The 15119-nt window shown below is 54.4% G+C and overlaps 6 protein-coding genes across 6 annotated transcripts; 2 read left to right on the top strand and 4 right to left on the bottom strand.

Moving 5' to 3' along the window:
* Positions 1-265: 265 nt before the first annotated feature.
* On the top strand, positions 266-2367 carry MYCGRDRAFT_77269 (asparagine synthase (glutamine-hydrolyzing); the record flags this gene model as incomplete). Its single annotated transcript, XM_003848152.1, has 4 exons — positions 266-341; positions 462-528; positions 588-745; positions 799-2367. 4 exons carry the CDS (start codon positions 339-341, stop codon positions 2365-2367), a joined length of 1797 nt encoding a protein of 598 aa, XP_003848200.1.
* Positions 2368-2588: 221 nt separating this feature from the next.
* MYCGRDRAFT_106284 (uncharacterized protein) lies at positions 2589-3626 on the bottom strand (the record flags this gene model as incomplete). Its single annotated transcript, XM_003847837.1, has 3 exons — positions 2589-2840; positions 2925-3308; positions 3366-3626. The coding sequence occupies 3 exons, from the start codon at positions 3465-3467 to the stop codon at positions 2673-2675; spliced, it is 654 nt and encodes a 217-aa protein (XP_003847885.1).
* A 1777-nt stretch (positions 3627-5403) lies between these two features.
* Positions 5404-7765, top strand: MYCGRDRAFT_50876 (uncharacterized protein; the record flags this gene model as incomplete). Its single annotated transcript, XM_003848153.1, has 3 exons — positions 5404-6287; positions 6339-7467; positions 7526-7765. 3 exons carry the CDS (start codon positions 5404-5406, stop codon positions 7763-7765), a joined length of 2253 nt encoding a protein of 750 aa, XP_003848201.1.
* A 624-nt stretch (positions 7766-8389) lies between these two features.
* MYCGRDRAFT_106282 (uncharacterized protein) lies at positions 8390-9313 on the bottom strand (the record flags this gene model as incomplete). The annotated part of the gene is made up of 1 exon (XM_003847836.1): positions 8390-9313. A coding segment is annotated over one exon (753 nt), but the record flags the coding sequence as incomplete, so codon positions are not given.
* Positions 9314-9413: 100 nt separating this feature from the next.
* MYCGRDRAFT_96951 (uncharacterized protein) lies at positions 9414-10610 on the bottom strand (the record flags this gene model as incomplete). Its single annotated transcript, XM_003847835.1, has 4 exons — positions 9414-9823; positions 10083-10216; positions 10402-10478; positions 10545-10610. The coding sequence occupies 4 exons, from the start codon at positions 10608-10610 to the stop codon at positions 9414-9416; spliced, it is 687 nt and encodes a 228-aa protein (XP_003847883.1).
* Positions 10611-13218: 2608 nt separating this feature from the next.
* On the bottom strand, positions 13219-14766 carry MYCGRDRAFT_101712 (uncharacterized protein; the record flags this gene model as incomplete). Its single annotated transcript, XM_003847834.1, has 3 exons — positions 13219-13247; positions 13782-13864; positions 14039-14766. 3 exons carry the CDS (start codon positions 14764-14766, stop codon positions 13219-13221), a joined length of 840 nt encoding a protein of 279 aa, XP_003847882.1.
* Between the last annotated feature and the right edge of the window lie 353 nt (positions 14767-15119).

Below are 15119 nucleotides of genomic sequence, written 5' to 3'. Positions count from 1 at the left end.
ATGATGCCTTGCAGTCGGTGGTCAGGCTGTCAGTGGCCGTATCGAGGACAACACGAAAGTGGTGTTGTGAACAAGGACGTCAAGTTGAGGTGAAGTTCAAAGGCAACCTATCAGCAATGTGCTTAGTCAAATGGCCCGCCGGCAGGCACGATAAGATGGCCGGTCTCGGCCCGGCCACTAATAAATTGGCTTGCGACCAAAATATTGGTTTCAACTTCAGATTCGGAGTCATATTGGCCCCACCATCTGCGACTTCACTCCTGGTTGTTGGTCTCCCTTCTTCTCGACATTACATACACCGCCTCATACCACCGCTCCCCACTCTCCTCACCGCCGCCATGGTAAGTTTGAAGCACAAAAGCCCTACAACTCAGCTAGAGACCGTCCCTCACGCTTTGCGTGCAGGTTGCAGATGGCATTGGCTCACTTGAAGTGAAGACATGGCTAACGAAATCATGTAGTGCGGTATTTTCGCCTGCCACCAGCATCCTGATGTTGCCAAGTTCCGGCCAATGGCCCTTCGCATGGGTGAGCAGCAGCCGTAGTGCCTGGAAGAACACGCGATCCAATATCTGACTATTCCCAAGGCAAGCAGATCAAGCACCGCGGGCCCGATTGGAGCGGCAACCATACAGCCAACAACACCATTCTCGTACACGAGCGTCTCTCAATCGTCGGTATTGACACTGGCGCGCAGCCAATCTTGAACCAGGACAAGAGCATTGCTTTGGCGGTCAACGGCGAGGTCAGAAAGAGCATACGATATTGACATACCACTCAACACTCACACTTCCTCAGATCTACAACCACAGAATCCTCCGCAATCAGCTTGCCAAGCCATATCCGTTCAAGACGCACTCCGATTGTGAGGTGATCATTCCTCTGTACGAGCAATATGGCATCGATGCGCCAAAGTACCTCGACGGCATGTTCAGCTGGGTGCTGCACGACAAGGCTCAGGACCGCCTGATCGCCGCGAGAGACCCAATCGGAATCACCACTTTCTACATGGGTCGCTCGTCCGAGACACCCGGCAGCGTCTACTTCGCCAGCGAGCTGAAGTGCCTCCACCCCGTGTGCGACACAATCGAGAGCTTCCCACCAGGACACGTCTACGACAGCAAGACCGACAAGCTGACTCGATACTACACCCCGCAATGGTTGATGGAGCCCAGCTCAGTCCCATCCAACCCACTCGACTTGACAGTCCTCCGCGAGACATTCGAACGATCGGTCAGAAAGAGATTGATGGCGGAGGTTCCATACGGTGTGTTGCTTTCGGGAGGATTGGACAGCTCTCTTGTGGCTTCAATCGCACAACGTGAGACTCTGCGTCTGCAAAAGGAGTACACCAAGCAACAGGCTCTCCTCTCTGGAACCAACAGCCCGTCAATCAATGGAGTCGCCAACGGCAAGCCTCCAGCGGATGAGGAGCTCGCAGGTATCGACGAGGAGTACCACCTCAACTCTGTGCCTGTACTCTCCCAACTCAACTCCTTCTCGATCGGTCTTCCCGACGCACCCGATACCAAGGCCGCTCTGGAAGTCGCCCGCTACCTCGGCACGCGCCACCACTCCTTCACCTTCACCATCCAAGAAGGTCTCGATGCTCTCTTCGATGTCATCTTCCACCTCGAAACCTACGATGTCACCACCATCCGCGCCTCAACACCCATGTTCCTCCTCTCCCGCAAGATCAAAGCGATGGGCGTGAAGATGGTGCTCTCCGGTGAAGGCAGCGACGAGATCTTCGGCGGCTATCTCTACTTCCACAACGCTCCCGACAAGAAGGCCTTCCACGAGGAGACCGTCCGCCGTGTCAAGAACCTCCACCTGGCCGACTGCCTTCGCGCCAACAAATCCACCTCCGCATGGGGCGTGGAAGCCCGCGTTCCTTTCCTCGACAAGCAATTCCTCGACCTATCCATGAACATCGACCCAGCGGAGAAGATGATCACCAAAGACCGCATCGAGAAATACATCCTCCGCAAAGCCTTTGACACGGAAGGCGAACCCGGCGCGAAACCCTACCTCCCCAAACACATTCTCTGGCGTCAAAAGGAGCAGTTCTCCGATGGTGTCGGATACGGCTGGATCGACGGGCTCAAAGACGAGGCGAAGAAGATGGTGACGGACGAGCAGATGGTCGAGGAGACGATCCGCAAGGAGAAACCGCACTGGGGTGATGATATTCCGGATTCGAAGGAGGCGTATTGGTATAGGTGTATGTTTGACGAGCATTTCCCTCCGCAGTGTGCGAGCACGGTGATGAGGTGGACGCCGACGTGGAGTAAGCAGACGGATCCGAGTGGGCGGGCGATTGGAGTGCATGATCAGGCTTATGAGGAGAAGAAGGCGGAGGCTTAGATGGGAGTTGGATTTGTGTAGATGTTCTGGTGTAGTAGAATAGAGGGATGGGCGGATGCAATGGGTTCTGGCATGAAGGGGAGAGGTGTTGGCTTTTGGGCTTGCATCTTCACACTGGTCTGGATAACGAATGATAAGACTCGTCAGACGACGGTGCCATGGACTGTTGAGGACCGTTCATTTTGCAATAGTTTGCGAGACTGAAACAGATCTCAAATATAAAGATACCTGCCTGATATCGACCCAAATCCTATATTAATGCAGGTCGTACTCCCCATCTCTCCCATCCCATCCATCTCACCAACCTAAACTTTCGCCTCCGCCACAGTCTTTCCTCCCCCACCAACAACATCCTTCACCAACCCATCCAACCCATCCACGACTTTATCCGCCAACCCGCGAAAGTCAATGTGCATATACTCGTCCGAAGGCGAAGCATGATCCGAAAGCGGGAGGATAATCGAGTCGGGAGCCTACATCATATCACACTAGTCAGCAAAACGCACCTCATCTCATCTCATCTCAACCCAGCGAAGGAAAGGATAGAGGATACGTACAACGGCATAAACTTCCGCCCCCATTTTCACCACATCCACAACCTCCCCTCCTCCTCCTTGCCCCGTCTGCTCGAGTCGCGAAATGGCGGTGCGAGAGGAGGTTGAGGGGAGGACGGGGACTTGCACCGCTGTCGTGAGGTTCATTTCCTCGGAGGAGGAGGAAGGGGAGGAGAAGATGAAAGGGAAAAAAGTAAAGTCGATGGGGGAGGAGTCGTTGACTTGTTTGCGGGAGCGGGAGGTATTGAAATTTCGGGACCGATTCGTCTCTTGGGTTGAGGGTTTGGTTGTGCGGAGGGTGGTTTTGGAGGACGCGGAGTGGGTGGATGAGACGTTGGGGTTGGTTTGCGAGGTGGAGAGGAAGGGGGAGGCGTAGGTTGCTGGGCCCTTGGAGAGAGGATTAGTTGGGAGAGGGGAGGGTGGGGGGATGAGAGGGGGACGTACGGTCATGTGGAGAGAGCGGGTTTGGTGGTGGCCGGCCTGGCGGGTTGTGGTTTGGCGGAGGTTGCGGAGGGCGATGAATTGGACTGTGCGGGGGGCGGCCATTGTTGTTGAGGTTGTTGGTGGAAGAGGTGGGAGCTTAGGTTCGTCGTGGGTAGGTAGATTGAGGTTTCGAGGTGTTGTTGGAGATGCGGTGAGGATGGACGGGAGGTCAAGTAGGCACGAAAGGTGTGGTATGGTATGGTATGGTTTCACAAGAAGTAGTCGCGGGGAGGAGGGAAAAGAAGGCAAGACGTCGCGGAAGATGGGAGTGGCTTTTTATGTAATTCGGAAGGAGCAGCTGGGAGAGACAAGACAGGTGAGGTAGCTAGCTTCCTCGCAAGATTGAGACGTTGTACCACCTGCGATCCGAGCTGTACTTAGTACATAACGGTAACAGTCTCCCATCTTCCCCTAGTTTCCCCCGAATGGAGGTAAGCTTTCCCCACCCCAGAATTCCTCTGGCTTTCGTTGTTTCAAACGGTGTCTTGCGTCAGATTCTTGAGGTACCATTCTTGTTGTGTTTCGGGGCAGAGATAAGGATTGTGGAGGGCAGAGTGTAGATCTATCTTTGGGGTGGGGTCCCTTCACGATTGGCGTCTCTCTTGCTCGTCTCGCTTGGGATGTATTCTGTTTTTGCACGTAAGCACGATGTGATAGGTAGCCTTATGATCATGGGGATACATACGCGCGTAGGGTTAGATGTGTCGTTGTTGGACTGATCAATCAAGTACCTGGTCGAGGTCATCCGATCCCCGCAATCGACTTGGCGCTAGGGCTGCTAGGGCGTCGATCCGCGATGAATGGGAAAGCTTGGCTGTGATGAGGGAAACTCACCAGGAAATACACGGCCGATCGTCAATGTACCTCGTGCCTTTTGGAACCTCAAAGACACACCTCCTACCTGATACCTTACCTTCGAGTACATTTCGCTCAGTCAATTCCAACATGCTCGAGCTGCCGCCTGGTCGAAGCGGTGACCCCGTTGCATATCCCTGCTTCGGTCCGCGTTCCTGCCGACGCTCCCCGGGCACAGATACGTTGTCGCTGTCGTTTTCGTTTTCTCTTTCCTCCCCTGCCAACCTCACTCGCCTCACCATTCGTTTCTGCTATGAATACGGCCTCCCTGAAATCCTCCGCGCCGCGTTCACGTTGTTGAGATGACTGCTCGGTGTATTGTGCGGTCGTTGACTTCACTTCTTGACCGTGCTGCGCCTTACGTGTTCTCAACAGGGCGTCCATTTTGCATCTTGCTTCAACCCGCCGAACATGTACGCACCGCTCTTGATCTGACAGCGGACAGCCGCAGCTGCACACTGTTGCACGAGCGATTGAGCGGTCATGTTGCATCTCATGCACCTAACCGAGTCCGCGCTGCCTGCGACAATGTGTCCCGCGAGCTCAAGCACCGACTTTCTAACCCTCCTGAGAAAGAGTCAATGTCTCCGCATGTGGTCTTCCTCTCGACATGATTGAACATGCTCGCAGAAGCGTGGTGTATCTGGACGGCGGAACTTCACGAGGTTGTTCGAACAGTCCCTCACAGGATGAACGCCAACTTTCAAGCCCAAATGGTGACTGCAAACTGGCGGATGTTAACATGTTGTTCAGAGTTATCCGTGGGGCTGCTTTCCTTTGTTGCCTTTTCCTTCGAACTCTTCTGTTTCTGTTGCGAGATTCCTCACGTCTTCACATGCTCAATGGCCAATTCTTCACATTTTCGAAACTTTGACCGTTATCACGGCTTCCTACGCCATGTGCAACTTGGCGATCGGAACGAATGTTGCAAACGCAGCATCAGATGCAGGAGGGCCTAGACTTGCACGTCATGGGAGAGAATTTGTTGATGCTGCAAACGCCGCAGCTGATCTCCTTCAAATTTCCATGCCTGCTTCTCTGTCAAAAACAACTTCTTCACTTCTTCGAGCAGCACATCCATCGAATTCATCACATGGCCGGCGCAGCAAAGAATCGAATCAACAAGGAACGCGCCAAATCAGACATGTCCGCCGAACCCCCAGCCACCAATGGCGCTTCATCGGAAGCTGCCACGAGCACCACCGAGCTGAACGGAGTGACTGAACTCCTGGCTTCCACCTCCATTGACGACCTCCAGAGCGCAGGGTACCGTCAGATCCTCGACGTGGTGGATCGTCTGCGCACCTGCGGATTGGGTTCCATTCTCCCACTGCCACAGCTGGTGGTTTGCGGAAACCAGTCTTCGGGCAAATCCTCCGTCCTCGAAGCGATCACTGAGGTTCCATTCCCGCGCAAAGAGAGTCTTTGCACCCGCTTCGCTACTGAGATCATTCTGCGCCGCGATCAGTCCGAATCTCTTCGAACCAAAATCATTCCCGATGAGTCTAGGCCAGAAGCCGAGAAGATGAACCTCAAGAACTTCAGCGAGACCATTACCGACTTTCGTCAGCTGCCACGCCTCATCGATACAGCCACTGAGCTGATGGGTCTCAACACGGACTCTCATGATGAGAACAGCACCAAGGCTTTCACGCGCGATGTGCTGAGTGTCGAAATTGCAGGTCCTGGCCGTCCTCAATTGACGCTGGTCGACCTTCCAGGTCTTATCGCAGCTCCGAACAAGATGCAAACTGATGCCGACGTCACGCTCATCCATTCTCTCGTCGAAGATTACCTGAAGGAGAAGCGTACCATCATGCTTGCCGTCATCTCTGCCAAAGATGATTTCGCCAATCAAGGCATCCTCAAGAAGTGCAAGGCAGTCGACAAGGACGGCCACCGCACCCTCGGCATTGTCACCAAGCCAGACTATCTGCGCGCCGGCTCTCCGAACGAGAACCTCTGGATCGACCTCGCGCAGAACAAGAACATCTACTTCGAGCTAGGGTGGCATATGCTGAAGAACAGGTATGTATCTCGTTGCGAGAGCACAAAGTGTACCAAACTGACATTGCACAGATCCGATGAGGAGATTGACTCGTCCTTCGAGGCTCGCAACAGCTCCGAGAAAGCCTTCTTCAACGCCGGCCAGTACCGCACTCTACCCGACCACGACAAAGGCGTCGACAGCCTCCGCGCTAAGCTCTCGAAGCTTCTCTTCCGTCATCTCAAGAAAGAGTTGCCCAACCTTCAGGCCGAACTGAGCAGCAAGCATAACAAGACTCTCGACGATCTCCACGCGCTTGGCGAAGCTCGTTCCACCACGGCCGAGCAGAAGCGATTCCTCATGGGTATCGCCACTTCTTACCAGTCCATTGTCTCCTCTGCTGTGAATGGCAACTACGAGCACTCCTTCTTCGGCAACATCAACCCCAATGAAGGCTTCGACCATCCCGCCAATTTCCGTCGCATGCGCGCCGCCGTGCAGCATCTCAACTTGAAATTCGCCAGCCAGATGCGTCAGTACGGTCACAAGTACCGCATCTGGGCGATCGACGGCATGGCAGGTACCAATTCCAAGCGTGATCTCCCAGAGCCTGACCTCGAAGAGTACGGTGCGGTGAAGGACCTCCAAGTTGAGATGACCCGCCCTGCGGCGGTTCAGTGGGTCAAGTGCATCCTCGTACGCACTCGTGGCCGAGAACTTCCAGGCAACTTCAACCCGCTTCTCATGTCGCAGCTCTTCTGGGAACAATCGGAGAACTGGGAGCGCCTCGCCCTTGAGCACATCGCCAATGTCGACGCCTTGTGCGATGCCTTCGTGCGCACTGCCATCGAGCATGTGACGCCCCCCGAAGTCGCCACTCGTCTTCAGGGTCGAATCGGTGAAGCCACGAAGCAGCGCCTCACCGACGCCATCGCAGAGTTGGGTCGCCTCATCGCAGACAAGCAGCGCCCACCGATCACCTACGATCCCGCCTATACTGCTTCCATGCAGGAGTCTCGCTCGCAGAAGGCGACGGCGAAATATCAGGAATTGCTGGAGTCAGCGCAATACTATGTTGGCGGCTCTGAAGGTGAAGGTGCACCAAAGCAGATGATGGTGAGCGCGGAGGTTCTGAAGAAGGAGCTGAAAGAGCTCATTGAGCCGGACATGGACAAGACGTCGGCGGAGGATGCGTTGGACAGCCAGCTCGCCTACTACAAGGTAAGTCACTCCCAGCATGGCCAATATCGCAGCCCGCTAACAATTTTTCCTCATTCAGGACGAAGTCAAAATCTTCATCGCCGCCGTGACCAAGCAAGTCATCGAGCGTCATCTCCTCCACCACCTCGCCGAAGCCACCCTCTCCCCACTCCTCATCAACGACATGTCCGAAGCCGAAGTCGCGTACCTCGCCGCCGAGGCCGAGGAGTCGGTGCACATGCGGGAGTTCTTGCAGGGACACAAGGCGATTCTGGAGAGTGGTCGGGAGGCTTTCCGTGGGGTGTTGGGCGGATTTTAGGAGTGAGGGATGCCAGAACGACATGGATCAGGAGGTGCTTGTGTTTTCAGAGGTGAAATCATGGACAGAATTGATGGATCGATGGACACTGACGTGTTGTTGGAAGGATTCTGCTGAGCCAAGTCGACTGGACTGCAGGCGTGCCTGTGAAGCATATCGGACATTGAGTCAAGGTCTGCGAAGCAAGAGACGAACAGCACGAAGACCTGGGAAGCAAGGGCAAAGGGTCGCTTTTGGATGTGGCATATTGGACGGCCAGACGAATGCACATCGTGCTCTGCATACCACGAAGGAAAAAAGGAGGCTTGTGTAGAAACTTCAATGATTCTTCGACCTCATCTCGGCATAACATTTAAAGTCGTAATTCGTGATCTCGTCCTGAGCCGTGTCATCTTCAATTCTCTCACAACCCTCCCTCTCTTTTCTCCATCCCTTCATGTCCAAAACAGTGCGCCTCTCGGCCTTTGTCTCCAACTTCTAGAGTATCTTCAAACCCAAGTCACTCGAATCATCCCTTCTCCAGCATCCAAATCTCCACTACCATGCCTCCCACTGCTGCCGCCGCAAGGTCTCGGTCTCGGTATAAACGTCGTCCGCTGTGAAGCACTTCGCCGTGGTTTCTCGAAATGACGGTTGCTAGCATTTGATAGTGCTGAAGTCCTGCAAACAGTACTACTCCCATCTGCATTGGTAGTGTACTGCGATACGCTCGTGACTTTGAGGATGGACTTGAGCCGTATCATGGATGCTCTTCTCCCGCTCGAGGCGGACGGTGATGATACGGCGGAAGCAGAGCGACTCCTCGAGATTTGAGAAGGAGATGTCGTTGGAGCAGGAGAGGAATGCGGTCTCGCCAGCGGAAGCGGGTGGATCGCGGCGACTGCTCCGGTTGAAGATGTTCGTGGTCCGGCAACTGGTCTGCTGAAGACCTGGTCTGGGTTGAATTTGGAGTAGATAGAGGGCGGCGGGCTCAGCTTTGTAGTCGGTGAGCGAGGCGTTGGCGGGATGTTGTTGACTATGCCAGAGTCCCGCCGTATCGTTGGCCATGGGCTTAGTCGTGGCGCTGCTTTCCCTCCCGATCTAGATGAAGCTCCGCTGCTACTTCTACTCCTTTTCACGGTTGATTCGGAGGAAGTCCGATTTGGCATCGGGTTGCGGCATGTATTCGACTCTGCAATTCGCAGCCTTTTGCAGTCGCTCTGGATGGAAGTGGTCGAAGAGGAGACTCTGTCATGACATGGAGCAGACAAATTGTGCCCAGAAGGTGCTTCGGTCTGCTCGAGAACGGGAGAAAGGCTGGATATTCTTGCTGGTGGCGATGCGAACGTCGTTGAAGGTCCCCAAGGGCGGGAGAAGTTGATAGTGGATGTCGCCGCCATCGCGTTCCGAGTAAGATGGGCTGAAAATTGTTGGTCTGTCGCGGTCAGTGTTCAGACGAGCTGTGGTCTGGCTAGGAATTTCGTCGCAACCGTTCAGGACAGAGAGATGTATGAGTCGTCGTCGTCGTCGTCGTCGTGCGCTGTCTATTCCACGCTGGAGGAACTTCCTTCGTGCAAAACGAGAAATGAAAAAGGTTGATTGATTGAGAGAAAGAAAGATCAGACGAACAAGACCTACCTCTCGTTCGCCTCTCACCTCCACGCATCTATTACTCCGGACCAGCGGTACAGACTCCTGCACGCACGGTGTGCGAAGCCGCAGTCCGAGTCGCCGCCACGAGGAAAAGCAACTTCCCCACCGACCTGCTTCGAAGGACTCCAACTCGCCACGGACTGCCATGACCATTGCTGCTTCCTTTCACAGTACCTCTGTGGAAGCTCTGCGCGGGCAAGGAACCAATGATGAGGCTCGGAAGACGATCCGAGAACCGAGGACTGCTGGATTTACTCGGCAGGCAGGATCCGGGATTGAAGGAAGCGCTTCCGCAGGCGAAGCGATGTTTGGTACATGTGGGTCGAAGGGCGTGGACGGTCATGTTGGCGGACATGTGAAGGTATGCGGTCTTTCTGCGACCGGGACATTGTGCTTGATGCGTGGAGTCCAAGAAACGCTCAGGATCTATCAGGTTGACGCATTGCAGGAGAAGGAGAGATGGATGCAGTCCTCCGCAATCCACTGTGGAGAAAGTCAAACGCCACTTTTTGAACCTCACTTGCATAGGAAACTGCAAGGCAGCAAACCACGATCGAGTGGTATTCGAAACCGCGATCAACGGAGCGATTCCTCCATGTGCACGATTTCGCAAAAGAAGGAGTAGTTCGCATCACCAGCCGACAAAAACGAAGGCCGCAACAAGGTCGCGGATGAGATGTCTTACTAAAGGCATTGTACCTTGTACTGACGAATACGTCCATGGCAACACTTTCTTGATCAAAAGCCACATCGATCTGTCCAATCCACCATGCTCCATCGCGGCGCGCACCTGCCGAATCCATTTCAGCGCACATTGTGCTGAGCCAACATTGTCGTCACCCACCCGAGAAGCGAACGGGAGTCCGATCCGTCTGCACGTTTCAATCAAACACATCCGCAACTGCCCTTTCGCCCGACTCCGTTCACGCTACCCGCACGCCATGTCAGATACACATCAAATTTCAAGTACAACTTCAAGAACAGTTGTCACGATAGATACTGACCAGTAGGGCGCATAGCCCGGTCCAAACTTCTTGTCGCAATACTCCTGCGTGCAGATTGTCTTGTAGTTGCAATTGGCCTGAGCTTATGGTCAGCAGTCTGGCGAGATAAAGTCGTTTGGGGCCGAAAGACGGGAAGATCGCACCATGACGGTAGGGGTGAGGAATCCGATGACGGCGACGGCGACGATGTTGAAGAGCTGCATGTTCATGGTGTGTATGTAGACAGCGGTTTGAAGGTGAAGAGACACGACTGATGGGATATTGTTGATGGACAAGACGTTGGTGAAGGAGCTGTTGGTCGTGATGCATACACAGGCGGGGCGGGCAGCTTGCGGCCTTTTATGGTCATGGTTGCGCAGTAGCGTGCGAGCGCATCAGAGTGGTCATGAGCTCCGGTGTTCAAGCCGATACAATGTCAATTGCCGATACAATGTCAATTGCCGATAGCAGTGGCACCAGGATAGTACTATCCGACTCATGGAAGTACAATGCAGCACATGTGCACGTGGATGCATCGGAGACCTCTCGACCCTTGCCGAAGATGGATGCCTGTACAGATGGTGTCTGTCCATCGTGGTCGAACACTGGGTGCCTCGGAACAACATTGAGGAAGTGAAGAATTCGGGTGGCATGCATAGATATCCCATCGCAGCGCGAAACCCGTCTCTCGGGAGTGCTGCAAAAGTGGTGTCCTTCGGCATGCGCGTAGCCCTGTATGCAAGGGCCACACGTGCGCTCACTGGCTGTCTCGGAACAGCGTGGTAGCAGGGAAGCATTGGAGTGCTATAAATATACCCCGCAAGAGCCCGAAGCCTCTCTGCCCGGATGAGTTGTTGAACCAGTCGAGGCCTGAAGATGGCATGCCTTGCAAAGCGAGGCAGGAGGCAGTACTTGCACGTGCCAACGCACCCGTGCGACAACCGCAGAGAATTTCCTTTCCGAAGTGACTCTGCTGGCACGTCTCACCTCACCCTAATCGCTTTTACAAAGTGGAAGAGTGTCTGCCGAAGAACGAAGAGTCGTGGACCGATCCTGGATGGGACATCGACGCTGCCAACACGATGCAAACTCCATGGCCTGTGCATACCTGGCTAGAGAGGACGCCGATTGACTTGCCGCCAGTTTGGCGTCCATGCATGTATGCTACACATTGTACCGGTTGTGGCATACCGATGCGCAGTCTCGGGACCCGAAGCCTGCTTCGGGCGTCCAGTTGCACGATATGTAATGCCGATCCATGTCTTCTTGCCGGCGCATAGGCCGAAGATGTTTCCGATGCCTTCGAGTCTAGGAGGTACTAACCAGATCCTCCACTGGAGTTTTGAGTTAGTCAGGCTCGAAATAGACGGCCGCTACGTCTCTTTGCTTTCGGCCGAATTCGACTTCGAGGGCAGCGCTCCCATGAAGACTGAGATGGCGGGCGAAAGGCGGCCAACTGTAGGTGTAGGCGAAGAATGCCCGGGCTGATCTTGATATAGCGCAGGCTTCGAGCCGGTGAAAGCATTCGAATCTGATGGTCTCTCAATGTTGTCATTGTAGTGCAAGGTCGAAGAAGAGAAGGTTGGAAATGCAGTCCATCGATCTCGTCGGTAAAGTTCAACGCCACATCTCAATCCGCCACAAAGCCACTTCACTTCACCTTGACATTCATTCCCTACTCCTTCCTGAACCCGACCTCTCCTCCTCCTCTAAGCCATCTTACTGCAACGATCATCATCGATCACCGTCGTCCAACAGCACCGCCATCAGGCATTATCATCCCCAGCACCGCCATCTTCCGCCAACAATCCTCCAACTGCCCTTGCTCCGCCTTCCCGAAAACCACCCGCAGTCCCGGCGAAGAAAGCTTCCAATCACCCCAGTTTCCAACCACTCGATCTCACCAGGATGTCCGAATCTCACGACCACAGCGTCGGTGATCGTGCTGGGATATCAAAAGGCTATAATCCTTCTCGATCGACGATGGAAAAAGTCCTCACGAGGGCCTGTCAGATGACGGATGTCATACTCATCTGGTCGTATTCATATTTACGAGAATACAGAATCTGATAATAAGCAGCTCGGATACGGACGACGTCGGCTTGACGGTATGTCTCATGTCAACGATCAGGTCAATGGATGGATAGAATAGAGAGACCTGTTACCCACACTTCACTTGCCGTCACCGCACCTCCTCCTCCCCTCAGCGCCCGGAAACGACGGTCCAGAACACCACACCACTACCACCAATACCACCCGCACCGATCCTCAAGCATCCCCCCCACCCCAGAAACCCTCAAGCATCACGCCACGCCACGCAAGGTCGCAAGGTCGCAAGGTCGCAAGGTCGCAAGGTCGCAACGGCAAAACCCCAGACCCCAGACCCCAGAACCCAACCCAACCCAAGCCACGCAAGTCACGCCGTCACGCCGTCATAACCTCACGCAAAACAGACAAGAACCCTCAAGGTATAAACGGAATTGGGCGCGCTCTCTTCGCAAGGATTCTTTCAGCCTTCCTCGTGCTTGCTGAGCCATGTGAGACATGCATGCATGCATAAATCGACCGGCACAGCCAACCCCAGTACTAGGAGTAAGTAAGATATTTCTTTTTTTTTCGCACAAAATTCGGAGAAATCTTCCCAAAGCGAGACGGACGAACGAGCTGCATGTAAATGTATGAATGATGTAGGAGAGTGAGACATGCAAGTTGAAAGAGTCTAGACCATTGAGGTCGGCGATGAAGCAAGCAAGTAGGGAAGGTGGAGCGAAATGAGGTGTTGAAGTTGAAGGTCCGAAGACCTCCTCTCGGAAGGATAAGTTGCATTGAGGTATCATATCATAGATTTTGAGTGTTGAGGTCTCGTTCTTCCCATCCCATGTCGTCCCAAGTTTCCCAGCTCGACTTGAGTCCATGGGACTGCGCAGCGCGTTCCGTCTCATGGTCGCCTCATTGCGTTCAGCTTCTTCATGCTCTCCTCGAGAAAGCTGCCTTCGTCGACCTGGTCATGTCGAAAGTAGTGCTGTCATGCACTCCAGCGCACGCGACTTGCTGTGCTCGTGGACTCCGTTCAGTCTGTTGCGGCTCCGGCCTTTATCGGGATCTGCGAAGTCGACAATAACCAGAAATTGGTGATGCCAGATCCTTCAAGGTTCTGTGGAGGGCCTGTGATGATGCCATTGCAATCTTTCGCGTTGCCATGGCTTAGACCCATCGCCTGGATCATTCTTTCAATTTCAATCTCGTACGTCCCAACACCTCTCAAACCGTCCTCGGCGCTCCACCTTCCTCTTTCAACCCGCTCAAACTCTTCTTCCTCCCAACCTTCATCCCACTCAACCTCCCCAGTTTCTTCCACATTCCCGAATCCCTCTTCGGGCTATCGCCGGAACCAGGCGGACTCATCGGCGGTGTCATTGGGGAGTCGTGTGTCGGTGAGCCAGTGCTGTTCCCACTATCATCCGTCATCATGGGCGCGCTACCACTATTGCTGGTATTTGTCGCGGAGGTGGTATTGGAATGAAGTTTGCTGTAGTGGTCCGAAGCAGCCAAGGCATCCATGGAAGGTTTCGTCCGCGGTGAAGAGGTGGAGGATGTGGGAGAGCCCAGTTTGACGCTGAAGCGCGAGCGTGGTGGAGGCGCGGAAGAGGTCGTGGACATGGGAGTGGTGGATTTGCGGAAGTAATGTGATGCAGAGGCCATGGATGAGGATGTTGATGTCGCGGATGAGGCGGGTGAATATGAATATCCATGAGGTGGTACGGCGGTATTGAGAGGAGGTGAAGGTCGTGCGCGGCGGGCATATTGAGAGTGTTCGTCGCGATTGGCACTGTTGTTGAGTGATTCGTCCGAAGCATTTCCCGCATATGGCCATGACGACGGTACGGGATGAGCGGTTTGGAGGTAGACGGAGTTGAGAAAGGGTACTAGCACGGACTCTTCCATCAGCTCGTAGATTTTGGCCACGGCTGGGTCGAGCGCTTCGGGTGGAGGAGGATGTGATGTCGCTTTGAGGCTGACGATGGGATCGCGGACTTGGGATGGGAGGTTCACCTCACGAGAACCATTTGGTTGGATGTATGCTTCCACCAGACGCTGCCACAGCGCAGCGACGTATTCTCGGTCTTTCGCAGGTGGGTCTCCGCCGTCTGTGGCTCGCGACATCATCTTTGCGTAGTGCTTCTTGTATCTCCCAGCATCCATTGTGAATTCCAGCGTCTCTAAACAGTGATTGCTCGATAGATATGCCATGAACGCGGCCAGTGTCCACGGTGGAGGTGATGTGTTTGCGAGAATCTCCCTCAAATTCGGTCGCCGCGGGTATGGCGGACCATATGCGCCCACTGTTGTTGGAATGGACACGGACAGCGGGCGAGACTGGTCCATTGAGCCGTCCGAGGACATGACTCCCTTCTTTTCGTCGGCGTCGCAGCGAGACCCGTAGGAGGTGTGGGAGGAGGCGTAGGATGCGTAGGATGTGGAGGATATGGAGGAGGTGTTGGTGGTGGTGGTGGAAATGGGCGACGTATTCTTTCGCACAATCATAACGCTCCGAAACAGGCTCTTTCTTTGGGTGACGACGGGATCGGCCTCGCAATGAGAGAGGCCAGCAGTCCAACACTGCCGGAACGACGCCAGTTTGTGAGTGAGACGGAAGCGTCTCACGGGAATGGAGGACGAGCCGGGGCGTTTGGCGGTGTCCAGGAAGGAGAGCAGTTTTGTTTGGCTCGTGGCCGTCG

Source organism: Zymoseptoria tritici, chromosome 12 (assembly GCF_000219625.1).
Source record: "Zymoseptoria tritici IPO323 chromosome 12, whole genome shotgun sequence".
NCBI lineage: Eukaryota > Fungi > Ascomycota > Dothideomycetes > Mycosphaerellales > Mycosphaerellaceae > Zymoseptoria > Zymoseptoria tritici.
The sequence above is the reverse complement of the archived record's forward strand: the minus strand, read 5'-3'. Positions and strand labels throughout refer to the sequence as shown.